Below are 24650 nucleotides of genomic sequence, written 5' to 3'. Positions count from 1 at the left end.
CGCCTGCCAATGCAGGGGACACGGGTTCGTGCCCCGGTCCAGGAGGATCCCACATGCTGCGGAGCGGCTGGGCCTGTGAGCCATGGCCGCTGGGCCTGCGCGTCCGGAGCCTGTGCTCCGCAGCGGGAGAGCCCACAGCAGTGAGAGGCCTGCGTACAGCAAAAAAAAAAAAAAAAAAAAAAGAGGGGGTATAATGCAGAATAGTACTGAAAAGGTTCTGCAGTAAGAAGAGAAGCCTCTTTTTAAAAGTCTTTAAAAATGTCATTTCCCTCTTGTATCAGATTTTTAACACAGCAATACAATTTTATTGTTTTTATCAAACTTATTGGAGTGGCAATGCAAGTCACAATCTCTTATTCAAAGCCTTAGGGGAATGTTTTTCAGAATATTTCAGATTTTAGGAAGATAATAAAGTACATATACCATGTATAATATAACACAGCCAGCAGGCTCTGTGGCAACACTGTGTAATCAAATACATTATTTCCAGAGCAAAACATATAATTATTCAGACAAAGTAGGGTAAATAAAGACCAGAAAATCTTTTCTATTTTTGTATTCAAGTCATTTCAGGTTAGATGTTGCCACCAATAAAATTAAACAAAACACACCCATTCAATCTGCAGAATGTTTTAGATTTTAGAATTGTGTCTAAGGTATCGAAGTTGTGTATTTTCAAACTTCATGACCAAAACTATAACAAAAAACACAGATGTGTACTTTAAAAAGTTATATTATAGAAGTGTTTAATTCATTTAAATTAAATTTAGTGTCATTTAAAATTATATGTGAAAAACACTAAACAGTATTTTTTTAAAGTATATGTTACTATAAATATTTGATCAGGGGAGGGGTGCCCAGAGGCTATACTGTTGGGAAGCATAGGGGTAAGGCTAACCTGAAGGCCTGTAAGGACAGGGAGAGAGCAGCACATAGGCTACAGACGCCCTAGTTATGCCAGGGGATGCCTAAGAGACTAGGAAATGCTAGAAAGATTGGATATGGGCTTCTTCTCTCTCATCCTTTACAGGAATGGCGCAAGCACCTGAATGTGGAAGGTGAATCATAAATGCAGCCTTGTCACCCACTTCTCAGTCACCTGAATAATTACATGAGATACAGAACAGAATCTGATAAATCACATATAATTCCCATCACTTTCCCAACTATGCAACACTTACCCTGACTGAAAGAAAAGAAAAAAGGAAAGAATGAAAGATGGGTAGAAAAACAGGAACTCCTCACTTGTTACTTATGTCTGAATCACTAAAAAAATCCTTTTATTCTAACACTAGAGAGTTAACCAAAAAAATGCAAGTTCTTGTAAAAAGACAATGGAAAGATAGAAACCTATGCAAAAGACCAAACTGAATGTAGGTCCTTAATTTGTCTTGGTGGGGAAGAAAGTAAGGAGACCAAGAGGACTTTAAATATATTTGCTAACAGCAAAAAGTAGAAAACTGAGACCAAGAACAAAAATAAATCAACAAACAATTCCAGGTGGCACAGCATTGCCCTACGTACTGATTACTTTCAACAGAATTGGATCAAAAACAGACTCTACACTGAGATTTTGGTCTTTCACAAGTCAATTCAAATAGCTTTGCTCATGATGTGCATTTTAAAAAATAAGAATAACAGAAATTACACATAGGTAAAGTTAACAAAACCAATTACAGTATGTACAGCATGATTTTTTAATACAAATATGCATTTACATATTTATATATAAATATAATAAGTATATACATTCAACACTAACAGTCATTGGTTGGATTTTCAGTGATATTTATTGTCTTATTAATCTGGTTCTTAAATGTTCTATAATGAATATGTATCATTTAATTATAAAAACTATGAAAATTTCTAATGGAGATTCTTTCTTCTGGAAATATGTTAAATGAGCTATCACAACCATATACACTTGTCATTCTCAACTAAATAGAACTCTGTTCTTTTGAACAAACCCTAGTTTTTCTCAATAGATGTAACAATAATAATAAAAAAAAAAGATCTTAAGTTGTAAGACAGAAGAAACCTGTAGTAGACCTAATTATAGATTTCTGGGAAATTTACTTACAGTACACATCCACTCTGATTGACTTTATCGCTGGGGACCCCAGGCCATTCTCTGCTTTACAGTAATACCGGCCTCCTTGGTGTCGCTGAATATTTGTAATCCTCAAAGTCTCGTTGAAGACACTTGAGTCTTGGAATCTGTCAGAGGCACTTCCTGCTGTTTTGGTCCACCTGATCTGAGCAAGCATCAACAAAGATTGTTACTTTAGGTTGGTTTTCGCACTGAAAAATTAAATAGCAATTATTCATTTGAAGAGTTGGCTTTCAGAACTGCTACAGTGCCATTTTTGGCAAGTTATTGGAAATTAAGAAGAAAAGTTTATACACGTAATTCAACTATAAAAGTTTAAAATGCAATGTCATCATTGTATAGTGTGTATAATTCTAATTCAGTTGCATAGAGTGCCTCCAAGTTTAACCAGTGTGAAGGGCAATATAAACATAATACAAAGGAAGTTAAATATAAGTAGTACACTGAAAATATGGATTAGTTTCTTTTTGTTGAGACTCTAAAATTCTCACTCATATTTTCAAAACCCTGTAAGGCACTTTTTATTTACTTAGTAAAGGTACTACAGGTAGGTTCTCACTTTCTTTCTGGACATGCTTCAGTATTTTAGTCAAAATTTTCTATTTGATTTGGATAATTTAAGCATATTACCATAATAGCTTATTGAAATTATGTGTAATTTTATACACCTGGTTGTTAAAAATTTTTTTTTATGTTTTTGCTTTAATAAGCCCACAAATGACGTGTCTGTTATGATAATTAGAATTCACTTTACATCAATAATTATTTTCAAAAAATGTGTAAACTTTTCCAAAGAGAACATTTCTAATAAACTGCCAAGCACTTTGAATATCTAAAACATTCCATTATAAACAATACCATTCTTTTAAACACAGCTGTGCACAACAGTTTTAGATTTTACCAGAAATAAAGACTGGCATTCAACTCAAATTTTGTGTATTTTAGCTTATAAAACATGAATAAAAGTCACATGATAGTACTGTAAAGTGATAAAAAACAGGATGTAAAAATGATTCAGTTTATTTCTCTCCTTGTCCCTGCTGTTTTATATATATATATATATATATATATATATATATATATATTTTATTATTATTATGTTTAGGTTGAAACACTGCTGATAGAAATCCTCTGGTCAAACACAAATGAAGAAACATAGAAAAATGCAACTAAGGAGTGGGTCATCAAAATTTAAATCGTTGGGCTTCCCTGGTGTCGCAATGTTTGAGAGTCCGCCTGCCGATGTAGGGGACATGGGTTCGTTCCCCGGTCCGGGAAGATCCCACATGCCGCGGAGTGGCTGGGTCCGTGAGCCATGGCTGCTGAGCCTGCGCATCCAGAGCCTGTGCTCCACAACAGGAGACGCCACAACAGTGAGAGGCCCACGTACCGCAAAAAAAAAAAAAATTTTTAATTCTTTAATACTGCCATTATTTATGCTATTTTCATACAATGTTAATGAAAATTTATGATCTAACGACATTAAGTATCTTTAAAAAGTTCTCCAAATCATTACAATATCAGTATAAATATATTCATGCTTGCCCTTAATTGTGAATGAAATGAAAATGTTACCTAGAGATTAATAAAAACTGAGTAATTCATAAAAATAAATTTCAAATGTTTATCCAACACTTTGTGCAGAAAATATACACAAAAATAAATGGAATGGGCTTCCCTGGTGGCGCAGTGGTTGAGAATCTGCCTGCCAATGCAGGGGACACGGGTTAAAGCCCTGGTTTGGGAAGATTCCACATGCCATGGAGGAACTAGGCCCGTGAGCCACAACTACTGAGCCTGCGCCTCTGGAGCCTGTGCTCCACAACAAGAGAGGCCACGATAGTGAGAGGCCCGCGCACCGCGATGAAGTGTGGCCCGCACTTGCCACGACTAGAGAAAGCCCTCACACAGAAACGAAGACCCAACACAGCCAAAAGTAAATAAATAAATAAATGGAATGATTCCTGATTTCAAGCAGTTTATAAGCTGATTATTAATATGCTCATAAAAAGATGAAGGGTAACATGGGCACTGATTTGATAAGTACTATTTCCATGGGGAAATCTAGGATTCTATTTCAATTTAAATTTCAAATTTTATAGGTAACCAAATAAAGAAAATTGAAATAAATAAGCAAATTACATAATTTTGTTCTTGTATAGAGATATGTTCTCTCTAAAGTAATAGATATTTCTAAGATATAACCTAAGATATAATAAATACCAATTACCAATTAAAATACGGAGTTTTCTTTGAGTATCACAATATGGTACCAAAATTGATTTTTAAAAATAAATATTTCAGAACATAAAAAGTTCAGGATAAAAAGAGTTATGGAAATGTCCTAGCAGTTTCAGATATTAAAAATATAATATTATGGCTTCCCTGGTGGCGCAGTGGTTGGGGGTCCACATGCCGATGCGGGGGACGTGGGTTCGTGCCCCGGTCTGGGAGGATCCTGTGTGCCACGGAGCGGCTGGGCCCGTGAGCCATGGCCGCTGGGCCTGCACGTCTGGAGCCTGTGCCCCGCAGTGGGAGGGGCCACTGCGGTGGGAGGCCCACGTACCGCAAAAAAAATAAAAAATTAAAAAAATAATATTAATACAATAATTTAGTTATAGAATACTGTTACAGTATTGGGAATTGTCCAGGAATTGGAGGTGGGGGGAAAGAACAAGAGTGAGTGTGTGTGTGTGAAAGAGAAAAGTAAGTTTGAGAGAAGAAATTATGATACAGACTAGCAGTTATCAAACTTTTTGGTCTTAGAACACCTTTACACTATTAAAAATTATTAAGGACCCCAAATAGCTTTTGTTTATTGGAATTATATCTTTTCATAATCATTGTAGTACAAATTAAAACTGAGACAATGTTAAATTATGTATTACCTCATTTTAAATCATATTAATAAACTGAAGACATTAACATAAGGAACATTTTTAATCACAAAATTATATTTTTCAAAACAAAAATAATTGAGTAAAATGAATGGAATTGCTTTATAGCTTTGCAAATGTCTTTAATATCTGCTTTAGTGGAAAAGAGCTGTCTCGATAATTATATCACCTTCTGCATGCAATCTGTGGCAACATATTGCTTTGTTTGAAATATGTGAAGAAAATCTTGCCTCACACTGATATCTGGTAATAAAGTCAGGAGTGTTTCAATAGCCTTTTCAAATAATTGTGGATAGCCTTCCTTAATACTAAACTAAAACCCCACAAGTGTTAGTTTCCTAACATTTGATGGCAAAGTAGAATCAAAAACCATATAAATGCCCTTTTGGCACTCTGTGAGACTAAAATCCATTGGTCTATCTTGCACTTTTAATGGATTGTTTACTCATACATGATTTTGTAGCATCATACATTAGTCATCTGGAAAATATGAATTCACTGAGTTATGCAGATCTTCCAGATGTTGTCATATTTCATTATATAATACAAGTCACATATATTAATATCATCAAACAGAAGAGTCTTTAAGTGCTGGGAAGCAGCACTACTTATGTTGGCAGATTTTCCAAACTTCTAATTTTTCTCTTGAAAAGGTAAAATTTATCATTAGTAATAAATATAACTAAGGTATCTTATTTGGGATGGCAAATTCACTTCAATCATTTTTGAGAAAATATTTGCCAAATACCCAAGTCTGAATAACCATTATTTGTATAACAATCATCCTTTTAAGTAAAAACATTATTCTATGAAAATAAGTGGTGGAGACCTTCAAGAGGGTGAACAAGTAAGACGTGGAGATCACCTTCCACCCCACAAATACAACAGAAATACAACTACATGTGGAACAGCTGCTACAGAACAGTTACTGAACGCTGGCAGAAGACCTCAGACTTCCCAAAAGGCAAGAAACTCCCCCATGTACCTGGGTAGGGCAAAAGAAAAAAGAATAAACTGAGACAAAAGAATAGGGATGGGACCTGCACCACTGGGAGGGAGCTGTGAAGGAGGAAAGGTTTCCACACACTAGGAAGCCCCTTCACTGGCAGAGACAGGGGGTGGCGGAGGGGGGAAGCTTTGGAGCCACAGAGAAGAGCAGCAACAGAGGTGCGGAGGGCAAAGCAGAGAGATTCCTGCACAGAGGATCAGTGCCAACTGGCACTCACCAGCCCAAGAGGCTTTCTGCTCACCTGCTGGGACAGGTTGGGCCTGGGAGCTGAGGCTCGGGCTTCAGAGGTCAGATCCCAGGGAGAGGACTGGGATTGGCTGTGTGAACACAGCCTGCAGGGGGCTAGCTAGTGCACCACAGCTAGTTGGGAGGGAGTCCGGGGAAAAACTCTGGAACTGCCTGAGGCAAGAGACCATTGTTTCTGTATGTGCGAGAAGAGGTGATTTCTGCTCCGTGTACCCACAGAAGGCAGAGCACTGCCTAAGCGAGCTCCAGAGACAGGCGCAAGCTGCAGCAGTCAGCTTGGACCCCAGAGACGGGCATGAAACACTAACAGTGCCACTGCTGCCACCAAGAATCCTGTGTACAAGCACAGGTCACTACCCACACCCCCTCAGGAGCCTGTTCAGCACGCCACTGCCAGGGTCCTGAGATCTAGAGACAACTTCCTTGGGAGAACACACAGCGTGCCTCGGGCTGCTACAATGTCATGCTGGCCTCTGCCACTACAGGCTCACCCTGCATTCCAATTATGACTACCATACCCCTCACTATCCCTGGCCTGAGTTAGCAAGAGAGCCCTAATTGGTCGCTGTTTTAACCCCCTCCTGTCTGGGCAGGGAAGAGATGCCTGAGGGCAGCCTACATGCAGAGGCAGGGCCAAAACCAAAGCTGAACCACAGGAGCTGTGCAAACAAAGAAGAGAAAGGGAAATTTCTCCATGCAAACTCAGGGGCAGTGGATTAAATCCCCACAATCAACTTGATGAACCCTGCATCTGTGGAATACCTGAATAGTCAACAAATATTCCCAAAATTGAGGCAGTGGACTTTGTGAGCAACTGTAGACTTGGGGTTCGCTTTCCACACCTGATTTGTTTGTGTTTTTCACATTTAGCTTAGTTTAGTTTTTAGTGCTTGTTATGATTGGTGGATTTCCTTATTGGTTTGGTTGCTCTCTCTTTTTTTTTACTTTTTATTTTATTTTTTATTTTTTTAAATAAATTTTTTTTCCTTTTTTCTCTTTTTGTGAGTGTGTATGTGTATGTTTCTTTGTATGATTTTGACTGTTTAGGTTTACTTTTACTATTTGTCCTAGGGTTCTGACTGTTCATTTACTTGTTTGTTTTTGTTACTTGTTCGTTTTCCGTTTATGAGTGTGTGTATGTTTCTCTGTGTGATTTTTCCCTGTTTATTTTTACTTTTACAATTTGTCCTACGGCTCTGACTGTTCATTATTTTGTTTTTTTTCCCTTTTTTTTCTTCCAAGCCATGACGCTGGCAGGGTCTTGATGCTCTGGCCAGGTGTCAGGCCTGAGCCTCTGAGGTGGGAGAGCCAAGTCCAGGTCACTGGACCACAAGAGATTTCCTGGCCCCAGGTAATATCAATCAGCAAGAGCTCTCCCAGAGATCTCCGTATCAACACTAAGAATCAATTCCACCTAATGGCCAGCAAACTCCAGTGATGGACACCCCATGCCAAACAACTAGCAAGACAGGAACACAACCCCCCCACCCCTGCATTAGCAGAGAGGCTGCCTAATCTCATACTAAGTTCACAGACACACCAAAATACACCACTGGACGTGGCCCTGCCCACCAGAAGGACAAGATCCAGCCCCACCCACGAAAACACAGGTACCAGTCTCCTCCATCAAGAAGGCTACAAAAGCCACTGAACTAACCTCACCCACTGAGGGCAGAGACCAAAAACAATGGGAACTACAAAACTGCAGGCTGCGAAAAGGAGACCCCAAGCACAGTAAGTTAAACAAAATGAGAAGACAGAGAAATATGCAGCAGATGAAGGAGAAAGGCAAAAACCCACCAGACAAAACAAATGAAAAGGAAATAGGCAGTCTACCTGAAAAAGAATTCACAGTAATGATATTAAGATGATCCAAAATCTTGGAAACAAAATGGAGAAAATACAAGAAACGTTTACCAAAGACCTAGAAGAACTGAAGAGCAAATAAACAATGAAGAACACCACAATAAATGAAATTAAAAATTCTCTAGAAGGAATCAATAGCGGAATAACTGAGGTAGAAGAATGGATAACTGATCTGGAAGATAAAAGAGTGGAAATAACTAATATAGAGTGGAATAAAGAAAAAAGAATGAAAAGAATTGAGGACAGTCTGAGAGCTCTGGGACAACATTAAACATACAAACGTTCGAATTATAGGGGTCCCAGAAAAACAACAGAAAAAGAAAGGGTCTGAGGAAATACTTGAAGAGATTATAGTTGAAAACTTCCCTAACATGGGAAAAGAAATAGTCAATCAAGTCCAAGAGGCACAGAGAGCCCCATACAGGATAAACCAAAAGAGAAACATGTCAAGACACATAATAATCAAACTAGCAAAAATTAAATACAAACAAAAAATATTAAAAGCAGCAAGGGAAAAGCAACAAATAACATACAAGGGAATCCCCATAAGGTTAACAGCTGATCTGTCAGGAGAAACACTGCAAGCTGGAAGAGAGTGGCAGGACATATTTAAAGTGATGAAAGGGAAAAACCTACAATCAAGATTACTCTGGCCAGCAAGGATCTATTCAGATTTGACGGAGAAATAAAAAGACTTACAAGCAAAAGCTAAGAGAATTCAGCACCACCAAACCAGATTTACAATAAATGCTAAAGGAACTTCCCTAGGCAGCAACCACAAAAGAAGAAAAAGACCTAAAAAACAAACCCAAACAATTAAGAAAATGGTAATAGGAACATATTTATTGATAATTACCTTAAATGTAAATGCTCCAATCAAAAGACACAGACTAGTTGAATGGATACAAAAATGACCTTATGTATATGCTGTCTACAAGAGACCCACTTCAGACTTAGGGACACATACAGACTGAAAGTAAGCGGATGGAAAAAAATATTCCACACAAATGGAAATCAAAAGAAAGCAGGAGTAGCAATACTCATATCAGAAAAAATAGACTTTAAAATAAAGACTGTTACAAGAGACAAAGAAGGACAGTAAATAATGATCAAGGGATCAATCCAAGAAGAAAATATAACAATTATAAATATTTATGCACCCAACATAGGAGCACCTCAATACCCAAGGCAAATTCTAACAATCATAAAAGGGAAAATCGAGTAACACAATAATAGTAGGGGACTTTAACACCCCAATTTCACCACTAGACAGATCATCCAAAATGAAAATACAAACTTTGAATGATACATTACTCCAGATGGACTTAATTGATATTTATAGGATGCCCCAACCAAAAACAACAGAATACACTTTCTTCTCAAGTGCTCATGGAGTATTTTCCAGGATATATCATACCTTGGGTCACTAATCAAGCCTCAGTAAATCTAAGAAAATTGAAGTCGCATCAAGTGTCTTTTCTGACCACAACACTATGAGACTTCATATCAATTAAAGGAAAAAAAACTGTATAAAATACAAAAACATGGAGGCTAAACAATACGTTACTAAAGAAGCAAGAGCTCAATGAAGAAATCAAAGAGGAAATCAAAAAATACCTAGAAACAAATGACAATGAAAACACAACAATCCAAAATATGGGAGTCAGCAAAAGCAGTTCTAAAAGGGAAATTTATACCAATGCAAGGCTACCTCAAGAAACAAGAAAAACCTCAAATAAACAACCTAATCTTACACATAAAGCAATTAGACAAAGAAGAACAAAAAAACCCAGAGTGAGCAGAAGGAAAGAAATCATAAAGATCAGGCCAGAAATAAATGAAGAAATATGAAGAAAACAATAGCAAACAATAATAAAACTAAAAGCTGGTTCTTTGATAAGAAAAAAAAAATTGATAAACCCTTTACCAGACTCATCAAGAAAAAAAGGGAGAAGACTCAAATCAATAGAATTAGAAGTAACAACTGACACTGAAGAAATACAAAGGATCATGAGAGATTACAATAAGCAACTATATGCCAGTAAAATGGACAACCTGGAGGAAATGGACAAATTCTTAGAAAAGTACAACCTTCCAAGACCCAGCCAGAAAGCAATAGAAAATATGAACAGAACAATCACAAGCACTGAAATTGAAACTGTGATTAAAAATCTTCCAACACAAAAAAGCCTAGGGCCAGATGGCTTCACAGGTGAAATCTATCAGACACTTAGAGAAGTGCTAACACCTATTCTTCTCAAACACTTCTAAAATATAGCAGAGGGAGGAAAACTCCCAAACTCATTCTATGAGGCCACTACCACCATGATACTAAAATCAGACAAAGATGTCACAAAAAAAGATAATTACAGGACATATCACTGATCAACACAAATACAAAAATCCTCAACAAAATACTAGCAAACAGAATCCAACAGCACATTAAAAGGATCATACATACACCATGATCAAGTGGGGTTTTTCCCCACGAATGCAAGGATTCTTCAATATATGCAAATCTATCAATGTGATACACCATATTAACAAACTGAAGGATAAAAGCCATATGATAATCTCAACAGATGCAGAAAAATCTTTCTACAAAATTAAACACCCATTTATGATAAAAACTCTCCAGAAAGTAGGCATAGAGGGAACCTACCTCAACATAATAAAGGCCATATATGACAAACCCACAGCCAACATCTTTCTCAACGGTGGAAAACTGAAACCATTTCTTCTAAGATCAGGAACATCAAATGGTTGCCCATTTTCAACACAATTATTCAACATAGTTTTGGACGTTTCAGCCACGGAAATCAGAGAAGAAAAAGAAATAAAAGGAATCCAAATTGGAAAAGAAGAAGTTAAACTGTCACTGTTTGCAGATGACATGATACAATAGAGATGCTACCAGAAAACTACTAGAGCTAATCAATGAATTTGGTAAAGTAGCAGGATACAAAATTAATGCACAGAAAACTCTTGCATTCCTAAACACTAACAATAAATATCTGAAAGAGAAATTAAGGAAAAATTTTCATTTACCAATGAAACAAAAAGAATAAATTACATAGAACTAAACCTACCAAAGGAGAAAAAAGACCTGTATGCAGAAAACTATAAGACACTGATGAAAGAAATTAAAGATGATATAAACACACAGAGAGATATACCATCTTCTTGGATTGGAAGGATCAACATTGTGAAAATGATTATACTATGCAAAGTAATCTACAGATTCAGTGTAATCTCTATCAAACTACCAATGGCATTTTTCACAGAACTAGAACAAAAATTTTCACAATTTGTATGGAAACACAGAAGACCTTGAATACCCAGAGCAATCTTGAGAAAGAAAAACAGAGCTGGAGGAATCAGGCTCCCTGACTTCAGAGTACACTACAAAACTACAGTAATCAAGACAGCATGGTACTGGCACTAAAACAGAAATATAGGTCAATGGTACAGGATACAAAGGCCAGAAATAAACCCATGCACATATGGTCACCTTATCTTTGATAAAGGAGGCAAGAATATACAATGGAGAGAAGACAGCCTCTTCAATAAGTGGTACTGGGAAAACTGGACAGCTATGTGTAAAAGAATGAAAGTAGAACAGTTTCTAACACCATACACAAAAATAAACTCATAATGGATTATAAACCTAAATGTAAGACTGGACACTATAAAACTCTTAAAGGAACACATAGGCATAACACTCTATGACATAAATCACAGCAAGATCCTTTTTGAGCCCCTACTAGAGAAATGGAAATAAAAACAAACAAATGGAACTTAAAAGCTTTTGCAAAGCAAAGGAAACCATAAATAAGATGAAAAGACAACCCTCTGAATGGGAGAAAATATTTGCAAATGAAGCAACTGACAAAGGATTAATCTCCAAAATTTACAAGCAGCTCATGCAGCTCAATATCAAAAAAACAAACAACCCAAACCAAAAATGGACAGAAGACCTAAAGAGACATTTCTCCAATGAAGATATACAGATTGCCAACAAACGCAAGAAAGGATGTACACCATCACTAAACACAGAGAAATGCAAATCAAAACTACAATGAGGCATCACCTCACACCAGTCAAAATGGCCATTATTAAAAACTCTCCAAACAATAAATGCTGGAGAGGGTGTGGAGAAAAGGGAACCTTCTTGCACTGCTGGTGGGAATGTAAATTGATACAGCCACTATGGAGAAGAGTATGGAGGTTCCTCAAAACTACAAACAGAACTACCATATGACCCAGCAATCCCACTACTGGGCATATACCCTGAGAAAACCATAATTCAAAAAGTCATGTACCACAATGTTCACTGCAGCTCTATTTACAATAGCCAGGACATGGAATCAACCTAAGTGTCCATCGACAGATGAAAGGATAAAGAAGATGTGGCATATATATACAATGGAATATTACTGAGCCATAAAAAGAAATGCAATTGAGTTATTTGTAGTGAAGTGGATGGACCTAGAGTCTGTCATACAGAGCTAAGTCATAAAGAGAAAAACAAATACCGTATGCTAACACATATATATGGAATCTGAAAAGAAAACTGGTTCTGATGAACCTAGGGGCAGGACAGGAATAAAGACCCAGACCTAGAGAATGGACTTGAGGACACAGGGAGGGGGGAAGGGTAAGCTGGGACAAAGTGCAAGAGTGGCATGGACTTATATATACCACCAAATGTAAAACAGATTGCTAGTGAGAACAGCCACTTAGCATAGGGAGATCAGCTTGGTGTTTTTTGACCACCTAGAGGAGTGGGATAGGGAGGATTGGAGGGAGACACAAGAGGGAGGAGATATGGGGATATATGTATACGTATAGCTGATTCACTTTATTACAGAGCAGAAACTAGCACACCATTGTAAAGCAATTATACTCTAAAAAAGGTGTTAAAAAAAAAATTGGAACAAGACCTAAATAGACATTTCTCCAAAGAAGACATAGAGATGGCCAAGAGGCATATGAAAGGATGGTCAACATCACTAATTATTATAGATATGCAAATCGAAATCGCTGTTTGATATCACTTCACACCAGTCAGAATGGCCATCATCAAAAAATCTACAAATAATAAATGCCTGAGAGGGTGTGGAGAAAAGGGAACCCTCTTGCAGTGTTGGTGGGAATGTAAATTGATACAGCCACTATGAAGAGCAGTATGGAGGTTCCTTAAGAATCTAAAAATAGAACTACCATATGATCCAGCAATCCCACTAATGGGCATATTCCTTGAGAAAACCATAATTCAAAAAGAGACGTGTACCACCATATTCACTGCAGCACTATTTACAATAGCCAGGACATGGAAGCCACCTACATCTCCATTGACAGATGAATGGATAAAGAAGATGTGGCACATATATACAATGGAATATTACTGAGCCCTAAAAAGAAACGAAATTGAGTTATTTGTAGTGAGGTGGATGGACCTAGTGTCTGTCACACAGAGTGAAGTAAGTCAGAAACAGAAAAACAAATACCATATACTAACACATATATATGGAATCTCAAAAAGAAAAAACTGGTTCTGATGAACCTAGGGGCAGGACAGGAATAAAGACAGAGACCTAGAGAATGGACTTGAGGACATAGGAGGGGGAAGGGCAAGCTGGGATAAAGTGAGAGAGTAGCACTGACATATATACACTACCAAATGTGAAACAGATAGCTAGTGGGAAGCAGCTTCATAGCACAGGGAGATAAGCTCTATGCTTTGTGACCACCTAGAGGGGTGGGACAGGGAGGGTGGGAGGGAGGCTCAAGACAGAAGGGATATGGGGATATATGTATACATATAACTGATTTACTTGGTTATACAGCAGCAACTAACACAACATTGTAAAGCAATTATATTCCAATAAAGATGTTATAAAAAAAAGTGGCTAATACACCACAAAACTCAACCATACAAGTCCTTTACCTTGAGACAACCACTGTTCTTTCATAAGCATCAGAAATGTTTTATAGGAATTTTCCATTTTGTCACTTAAAATATTAAAAATAGAGTAATTTTCAAGATGTTAAAAATTAGTATTGATTTTTACCAATTTATCAAAAATATTCTTAGTGACATTGATTTTTTTTTTTTTTTTTTTTTTTTTTTTTGCTGTGAGTACATGGAAGTGAATTAGTGAAGAATACAAAGACTGCTGATACAATTTGATGCCTCAGCTTTGTTCTGTGCTATGGTACCTCCTATTTTATTTTCCACTGCTTTACACCGTCTCAGTAAATGCAGCACAGTGAGAAACCACATTTTTCTTCATAAATTCCCTGTAAAGACCACAGGGTCCCCATAGAGATCTACGCACCACACAAGAGAATACTGTTAAGAGTACAAAAACATATATATATATGTGTATATATATATATGTATATATATAGTGTATATATGTATATATATATACATATATACACTATATATATATATAATTTAGGATTTCATCCAGGAGGTATTTTAAATGAATGAAAAGGGGAAAGGAAAATTGTGCAGTAAGTGGTGTTGGGGCAACTGACTATATATCCATAATGAAAAAAAAAAAAGCTGACTTTTTTTGAATTTTCTTTTATTTTTTTATACAGCAGGTCCTTATTAGTTATCCTTTTTATACACATCAGTGTATACATGTCAATCACAATCTCCCATCACACCCCCACCCCCACCCCCCACTGCTTTCCCCCCTTGGTGTCCATACATTTGTTCTCTACATCTGTGTCTCAATTTCTGCCATGCAAACCGGTTCATATGTACCATTTTTCTAGGTTCCACATATATGCATTAATATGCGATATTTGTTTTTCTCTTTCTGACTTCACTCTGAATGACAGTCTCTAGATTCATCTACATCTCTATAAATGACCCAATTTCGTTTCTTTTCGTGGCTGAGTAATATTCCATTGTATATATGTACCACATCTTCTTTATCCATTCGTCTGTCAATGGGCATTTAGTTTTCTTCCATGACCTGGCTATTGTAAATAGTGCTGCAATAAACATTGGGGTGCATGTGTCTTTTTGAATTACGGTTTTCTCTGGGTATATGCCCAGCAGTGGGACTGCTGGGTCATATGGTAATTCTATTTTTAGTTTTTTAAGGAACCTTCATACTGTTCTCCATAGTGGCTGTATTATCTAGTTAATATAACTAACATCTGCACAAGAATGCAGAAGAATGTATGTATAATAGTACAACACTGGAAACAATACAATGTCAAATGATAGGGAAATGGTGATAAACTGATTGACTCTAAAGTTGAATTGAATGCATTGAAAGAATTAAAATACAAAGTGTATTATTCAGTTAAAAAAAAGAGAGCAAAGAGAATATTCTCATCTGTGTAAAAAGGGTATATGTTTGTGTTCATGTGTGTATTCTTATATGTTAATATGTTTATACATGGAATACATGGAATACACATGAAATTTAACACTGATTAATTCTATGAGTGGGACTGGCAAAGAATAGTGAAAACATTCTTTTTAAAAACTTCTTAATTAGGGCTTCCCTGGTGGTGCAGTGGTTTGGAGTCCACCTGCCAATGCAGGGGACACGGGTTCGTGCCCCAGTCCAGGAGGATCCCACATGCTGCGAAGCGGCTGGGCCCATGAGCCATGGCCACTGAGCCTGCACGTCTGGAGCCTGTGCTCCACAACGGGAGAGGCCACAGCGGTGAGGGGCCTGCATACCGCAAAAAAAAAAAAAAACCAAAAAAACAAAAACCTAAAAACTTCTTATTTAAAATTCTTATTTACAGTTTATTTTACTATGAGCAAATATTGTATTTATTATAAATAAACTTAAAAGAAAAAATATAATTCAGTAGTGAAACGTAAGAAATAGAAGAACCAGAAAACAATAGAAAGAAGCAAAAATAATCACTTATGGAAAGGGTTTTTGCCCTCTACTTTTAAAAAATAAATACTAAAAAAAAAGACAAAAAAAGATAAGCTGAAATATCAAGACTACTTTGGCCATTGAGGTATAAAAATAAATTTTAAAAATGAAATAAAATTTAAAAATAAATAAATAAATAATAAATACTGAAAGGAAATATTCCTGAGCTTTGGAAAGATGTAAGTTTACTCACTGAGGTAGCTTATCAAATTATATGCCTAACTGATGAGAAAAGAAACCCCAGACATACTCTGATAGAAGTTGTGACCTCAAAGTCTACAAAGAAAACTGTATTAGGCTTCCAGGCAGAAGGAACAAACTGTTACAACGTGTCAGAACCTGCTCATTCCCTGATGTTGACTCTCTCCTTCTTCCACAGCAACTGAATCCCACATTATTCATCAGTACAAGCCTGCCCAAAACAAAGACATTTCCCTGCTATCCATTCAGCTATGTTCTTGCAAGTGTGTTTCAAGTAGAAATGTCCTTATAGGGAAGCAGCACTCCGTATTTCAGTCATTTCAGCACATTTCTTCTGGCTCTTGTCTTGGACCATGAGCTGATATGGAATGGAAGTCAAGCACAGAGAAGCAATAAAACAGAAGAATCTAAATCTCTGACACTGAGTTGTACCTCCCTAACCTGAACTGTTTATAGCTTCTGGGCTTCTTTACGGGAGAAAAATAAAATTCTATCTTATGTCATACTTTTGCAAGGGGTATTCTATGACTAACAGCCAAACTTAACTCTAATTGATAAGCCTGGGGTGGTATGGAAGGACAGCTTGTCTTCAGGTTTTTCATCTCCAACCCTGAAAGTTTGAAAACAGTAGAACAGCATCTGCATTTACTGAAAAACGTGGGAGGAGGGCCTATATCCCAATACCCAACAGCCAAGATCTGATTCATCTTAGTGTGAAAAAATATATAAAGTGATATGCAAAACTTCAGTAACCTCAGGGTTCAAGTAACATAACCCTACCTGACAAAAATACTTGAGATAGGGGACTTCCCTGGTGGTGCAGTGGATAAGACTCCATGCTCCCAATGCAGAGGGCCTGGGTTCAATCCCTGGTCAGGGAAGTAGATCCCACGTGCACGCTGTAACTAAGAGTTCACATGCCACAACTAAGGAGCCAAAACTAAGGAGCTGGTAAGCCGCAACTAAGGAGCCCTGGAGCCTCAACTAAGGAGCCCACCTGCCACAACTAAGGAGCCCACATGCTACAACTAAGGAGCCTGCCTGCTGCAACTAAGACCCCACGCAACCAAATAAATAAATAAATATTTTTAAAAAACACTTGAGATAATACTCCAACTACCCAACAAATAAACTAGATCTAAGGCCTTGGATTTGGAGAAGATACAGAAAACCAGGTGGTGGTGAGCAGTGAATACTAATATACTTGCATTTAAGGATAAGTATGGTTCACCTGGGTAAAACAGAATTTAATCACTAAATAAAGTTATTAAAACTGAAAGGACATAGAATAAGGCGATTTGTAATATCATTGCAAAACCTAGGAGTTTGGAGGAGGGGTAGGACACAAAGAGGAGGTAAAACTCTTAATGGCTCAGTAAAGGAAAGGGAAGGAAAGAAGTAAGTTATCTAAACTCTTCAACTTTGGCACCTTGGAAGGGTGAAGAGTATGTCTCTATGGGAGAAACAGTAGGTATTTTATTTACAAATAACAATAGTATAAAAGTCCGTTTAAAATAACAGAAAAATGGGAGGGAAAATGAGATAAAGGGTAAAGAGTGGAAAGAATAGAAATTTGATAAAATTAGCAAAAATAGAGCAAAGAGAAATATATAATTTTAAATAAATAAAATTATACGGAGTAAGATGGTACCAGTTGTATCAGTCATAGACTAAATGGGAATAGACTGAATTTGCCCATTTCAAGACTCTGTTAGACTGGATTTAAAAGTAACAACAAGTTTACATGCTGTTTACCAAATAACTATACATATATATAGTTATATAATAACATAACTTATAGTTATAAATATATAGAATTTATGTTATAGAATTTATATATTATACAGTATATGGATACAGTAACCACATTTAAAAGTAACAAGTTTATATGCTGTGTATCAAATATATATAACTTATTACATATTATATATATACACACACATATATATAGTATATCATGTATATTAAAACAAGGTGTCAATAAGATTGTAAGTTAAGATTGGAAAAGAGGCATGGACAGAGTGATAACAGGAATATGTAAATGATCAGAAGTGAAAATACAATACAATTAAATTATTGAGAAGAAATTTACCATTTACAACACCAAGAGGGAAAGAAGGTCATTAATTTATGTAATGTTAAAAGTTACAACTGATAGTAAAAGTATATTGTTATGAATTGGTATACAGTAAAGTACAGAGCAGCTAAAATTATAGAACAAAAAAAATTAGGAAGAGAAATTGAGACACATGCAGCAGTTGCAGTGGGAAATTCCAATACACCTCTGAGAACTAGGCAGTTTTAGACAGTTTTTTTCTATTAAGTTAAAAAGTAAGACAAGGAGGAATCAAAAAATATAACTAATGTCTATGACTAACAAAATACAGAAAATCTTCCATCCATAGAATACTGGATATTTTTATGTCCATTTAAACATTTACAAAAATGATCATGTAGTTAGAAGCAAAAAACAACAACCACCACCCTTAAACCCTCAATTAACTAAAAAAGCAAAGATAGTACAGGCTATCTCTGGACTTTAATTCAATATATAGTTATAAATAAATAATCAAAAGATGAAAAATACATTGTTCAAAGAGAAAATTAAGAGGACAATTGCTAACTATCTAAAAGTCAATGAATAGAAAACCATTTCATATATAATCTATGCATACAGTGAAAGGAGTACAAAGAGGAAAATATAAACCCTAAGTATCAATACCTTCTATATTAAGGAATGAATGAATAAATAAATAAATACTTATTTAATTCATTTTAATTAAATGTAGGTTGCTGGTCTCTACCCTAAACTATGATCAATACAAGTAGAACCAATCCATCTTCATTTTTAATTTCTTCTGGAGACTACCCTGGGCTAGCCTGACATATGTATGAAGAATGTCATAGGGAAACAATAAAATAGACAAGAAGTACCATAGGAAGACTTTATGGATAATTCAACTCTGGAACCTAGCAATTAGTTCAGTAGATAATTTACATGTATCTATTGAATGAAAATATAGGTCTTGAGTTGAAACTTGAGGTGTTGGCGGATATAATGGTGAGGATTAGACTCAGCTGTAAGATAGACATATTAACAGTGATTTATAGCATATAAAAGTTAGATTCTCTCATGTGAAAAAAAAAAAAATCTGGAGTAAGGCAGACCAGTGTGAATTTAATGGCACTGCTCAGGGACTCAGGATCTTTGGAGGTGCCTTCCCTACCATGTACTGCTTGAGCTCAAGGTCCAAAACAGCAGCTACAAATCTAGTTTTTGCATCCCATTCCTAGCAGAAGGAAAGAAGAAAAGACAAAAAGTGCCCACTAGTTACCTTTTACAGAAGGCTCTAGGATACTGCCTTGGGACATTGGTTTACCTCATATAGTTACAGTCCCACCCCTAGCTACAAGAAAGGCTGAGAAATCTACTCTTTACCATAAACAGCTCCTCCCTCCCAGGAAAAAGAGAAGAGGGGATATTTGGGACAACTGCTAGTCCCACAGTGGGAATAAAATATATCAAATATTCAGATATGCTGCATTATTAAATATGATTGTGCTTAAATACTGTTACAATATTAAACAATTTCCATAAAAAATAACATGAACACAAAAAGAAAGATACTAGACTTTAGGAGATACTTTTTTTTATTGTAACTATATAATCTAAAAAAACAACTTGGAGATACTCCTAGGTTGTAAATCATAACACTTAGCTTAGAGTGACCCAACTCCAACAGAAAATTTTCTACTTTGCTTTTTACAAATAATGATATTTCAGAAACATCATTGCTTTTATGTAGTCAAATAAAATCAGTGTTGACTGAGATAACTTAAGAAAATGTTAAAAACCTCAAGTGCAAACCACAGATGGACCTAGCTGAATCCAAAACAGTATGTTGCATAGATGTTACAAACTCAATAAGTACTAAGCCCTTGACAATGCTCAGACTTCTAGGTTCTCCCCTTTAATTAATGTCTAGTTAATGAGGATTTGTGAATTAAAGATACTTTCTATCAGCTGCCAAGGAGTTAGGCTTTATATACTCAGGTCAATCTGTGGAGACAAATCTGAGCTTTGTCCCAGCCTTGTTCATATTCTAAAAGAAGATCCCTTATCTGTAAAAGCCAGAGAAAAAGAAAGGTAAACATCATCCGATCTGCTATAATTATTGGGGTGATTTGCCACCAGAGCCTTTGGGAGCTAAACAAAGCCAGTCACAGCTCTTGTTGCTTTTGGAGTGACAGCCTGAAAAGGCATAAAGGCATGATAATGAGTAAACAGTGCTCTTTACAGTTTTGAAAATAAAGGTTATCCTCTTACCCTACACTAATATCAGGGAAAATTACAGAGAAAATATGTTTTCTTTGAGTTACTTAATACAAAAAATAGAATTGAGTGGCACAGGACTTCAGATCACACAGGTTCCAATTTCTAATAAACTGTATCAGTCTACCATAAATTACAGCAAAATGTCACACTTGCTTCTAAATATAGTTTTATAAAAAAAATTGTCTGACAAAGCAACAAATTTTTAAACTGAAAACTTCTATACTCTGTGCGTGAAACATATTTTTCTAGTATGCGCCCAATATTGGAGATCACTACTACCACTATTACTAATATGATGACTACTACTACTAATATAATTTACAGCTTTAAAAGATTTCTACAAGTTAGAGTTACTATCTGTTAATATGTCCACAGTGTGATAAGGAAGAATTTCTTAGAGTATGCAGTGCAAATAAGAAGCTCAGGGACGCAATAAAGAAAAGAGAGTCTGAACATCAACCAGGGGTCTTCTCACTAGCCAGAAAACAGAACGGTGAAGGAGAGGGAATCATCATGGTAAATGCATTGGAAACAAAGGGAAAATCGTGAGGTGAGGACCTGGGTATTTCTGACATGACATATGCCTTAAAGCACAGAAGACTTTAGGTTTTCTCATCTTTGTTTTGGCTGTGGCTTTTCTTTTTCTTTTTCTTTTTCTTTTTGCGGTACGCGGGCCTCTCACTGTTGTGGCCTCTCCCCTTGCGGAGCACAGGATCCGGACGCGCAGGCTCAGCGGCCATGGCTCATGGGCCCAGCCGCTCCGCGGCATGTGGGATCTTCCCAGACTGGGGCACGAACCCGTGTCCCCTGCATCGGCAGGCGGACTCTCAATCACTGCGCCACCAGGGAAGCCCTGTGGCTTTTCTTTTGAACTTAAACTTTGAAGACTTTATTCATCTGAGAATAAGCAGTGAAAGAATCTAAATAAATTTTGTGCTTATCTTTAAGAACGTCAGGCTTCCTACACGTATATGGAGAACTACAATAGGGCCTGCTAGCATTATTTCAAACCAAAGGTGACAGCAGAGGGTACATCTTGGTGCAAATGCTTATAAATACAAAATGTTGGGGGTTACTGTAGGTTGCCTTGTTGAAGGGTTTTCTTTTGTAGCATAACCAAGATATTTACTAATCAAGGACTCCAAACAACCAGTAACAGGATTTTACTTCTTTAAAAGTTCACAAAAAGCTTTTTTATTTTATTGGCTGATTTTAATCCCATGACAGGCTTGAAAGGTAGGAATTTTTTTCTCCCCACTTTACAGCTCCAGTTCTTCCATGACCATGTGACTCTGCCTTTGTACACTGGGCTCCTTCTGACCTGAAAGTTCTCCTTTTTTCCTTCACTTATTACCTGGTTAACTCCCTCTGATCCTCCAGAAGTATATGAGAAAGGCTTCCCTCTCTCGTAAAGCTCTACCTCACCCCGTCCTCTTTGTTGCCACAGCACCTTGCAATTCCCTCTGCGAGAGTACTCATCACATGCTATATAAATTAGCTATTTATTCCACCTGATTCTCTCAGAGTCCCTTTGTGCTTCTCATGTGTACCTCCCTAGGATGCTCTCTTTCTCTTGGAAAAAGGTCTCGGGGCTGTGGAGCCACTTTGCTCTCGGAGGCAGAGTCTGGGAAATGCTTGAAAGTTTCCTCTCTACCCAGCAGCTTTTTAGTGGATATGAAAGCCCAGCTCCCTTGCCACCCTTAGCACAGATTCTGAAGCATAATTTATACTCCAGAGCTCCTTTGCAGAATAATGTGGAGGCTAATCTAAAATCACTCTTGCCTGGCTTCTTCCGTTTCCTGTTCTGCTTTCTTACTCCATTAGCTGTTTCTCCTAAGAGCATTTCCCTGACAAATGACTTAGATTTGAATTCTCAAGTTCTACTTCTAAAGAACCAGACCTAAGACATAACTTTTTTGCCTTTTAATAAACTATAAGTCACTACAGCAAGGACTGTCCTTGATCTTGGTGTCTCCAGTCCAAAGCACTGAGCCTAGGATATAGTAGCAATCAACAAAATCACTGTTGCTTGAATGGGTTCCTAGCAGTATAATTCTGCTGACAGTGAAACATAAATTACAGAAAAATCCACTCTACAAGGCACCCACAGTATAATGAGTTTCAGTTAATTGAGGTGTTGATCTTTTAATAAATTATTTCCTCAAATGAAAGCTGAGTCTACTCATCTGCTTTCATTCTGGAATATACACAGAGGGATTTTTATTTAAATTCTATAATTTTTTATAAATTTATATTAATATATCTAAATATTTTCCCATTCATTTTTATAAGCATAAGATTATACTTTGAATATGGATGGCTGAAGTTAGAGGAAAGTATCAAATGATACTTCTCTACTGTCACATTTTAAATTGTTATTGAATTAGCAATTAGAAGTATTACACAGGACAAGAATAAAATTTGATAAATGGAAAAAAGTAAATTTATAAAGATAAATTCATTCAAAAGAGCTAGTAATATTGGAGAAAAATAATATAAAAACAGAAGGATACGTGATGTGAGTTATGAATTAGTTTATCAGAAAACCAACCAAGTTTTAGAATATAGGCTGCTAAATGAATCAACATTGCAATACAGCTAGTATAAAAATATCAAACACTGTGCTAAATATATTCAAATTTGATTGATATGTAAAGAGTTGACTTCATTTTTTATCGTAACTGAAATATTTAAGGATTATAACATTCCATATAGGCTAAAGAAAAATAGGAAAAAATGTAAAAGATATTCTCCAAGTTTTCCACAAGGTGACTGGAAAGAGATTTGTTTAGCTGCTTCCTCACTGTCCAGTCCTTCCTGGTCTTTGGTGGTTCCTACTCATCTCCCTGACCCCTGAATGACTGACTGCCTTAAAGTTTGGTCCTTTCCATCTACACTCATTTCCTTGGTCATCCCCTCAAGTACTTTAAATACCATTTACATGATGATAACTCCTAATTTAGTATTTGTAGTTAAGGCCTCTCGCCTAGTCCCAGTCTTCTGGTACCACCATCTACCCTCCATCTCCAATGTAACACATCCAAAATTGATTAAGATATGAACTCTTGATCTCCCCTCCAAACCAGCTCTCACCATCTTTTCCATTTCCATTTCCAACTTCACCCTTTCACTCATTCAGACCCAAAACTTTGCAGTCACTTTGGTGAAACGGGAAAGCCAATAAAATACAAAATCATATTATTAACATTAGTGCCCAAAAATACCACATCTGTGCTAGAGCTTAAAATGTGTTTTATAACTTGAGAAGTAGTAACACAGTCATCTACTGAATTTTCGTGTTTTTGGGGGGTGGTCCCCTAGACCACATCTAGGTTTGATGACTCACAGAAGACTTACAGGACTCATGATAATAGTCATACTCATGACTATGACATATTACAGTGAAAGGATACAAAGCAAGATTAACAAAAGGGAAAGATGTTTGAAGGAAAACAGGAACAAGCTTCCAAGAATCCCCTCCCCATTTTGTCACAAAAGAGGCACTTAATTGCCCCCAGCATTAAATTATGACAACACTTATGAAATGTTCTATCAGGGAAGTTTACTAGAGATTCCACTTTTACTGGGGTCTGGTCACATAGGCACCATCTGCCTTGGATATACCAAAATTCATTCTGCAAAAGTAAAGCGAGTGTTCTATGTCAATCATATGGTTTGCAGAAACAATTTAGGCAAAATGAACCAATCTAATCAGAGGGAGTGGAGTGACCCTTCCTGAAATCCAAATTTCCAGATGCCAATCAAGCAGGCCTTTCTAAGCGTGGTATTCTCAGGCCTGCTAGGTTTATTCTTTCTGTACATACGTATACCTTGTAGCAGAAGTGTTGTGTGGGCCCTCTGAAGAAGCTCCTTAAAAGAGAAGGGCATGGAGGCTTCCTTGGTGGCGCAGTGGTTGAGAGTCCGCCTGCCGATGCAGGGGACACGGGTTCGTGCCCCAGTCCGGGAAAGATTCCACGTGTCACGGAGTGGCTGGGCCCATGAGCCATGGCCACTGAGCCTGCCTGTCCAGAGCCTGTGCTCCACAATGGGAGAGGCCACA

General features: G+C 36.9%; 1 protein-coding gene across 1 annotated transcript in view; it reads right to left on the bottom strand.

The window, feature by feature from the left end:
- The window catches only part of MDGA2 (MAM domain containing glycosylphosphatidylinositol anchor 2), an 841090-nt gene that overhangs the window by 384680 nt on the left and 431760 nt on the right, over positions 1 to 24650 (bottom strand). Inside the window, exon 5 of the mRNA XM_065871677.1 lies at positions 2081 to 2255. Within this exon, the coding sequence (XP_065727749.1) occupies positions 2081 to 2255 (175 nt within the window). The remainder of the gene's footprint in view (positions 1 to 2080; positions 2256 to 24650) is intronic.

This window comes from Phocoena phocoena, chromosome 2 (assembly GCF_963924675.1).
Source record: "Phocoena phocoena chromosome 2, mPhoPho1.1, whole genome shotgun sequence".
In the NCBI taxonomy this organism is placed as follows: domain Eukaryota; kingdom Metazoa; phylum Chordata; class Mammalia; order Artiodactyla; family Phocoenidae; genus Phocoena; species Phocoena phocoena.
This window is presented reverse-complemented; position numbering and strand designations above follow the sequence as displayed.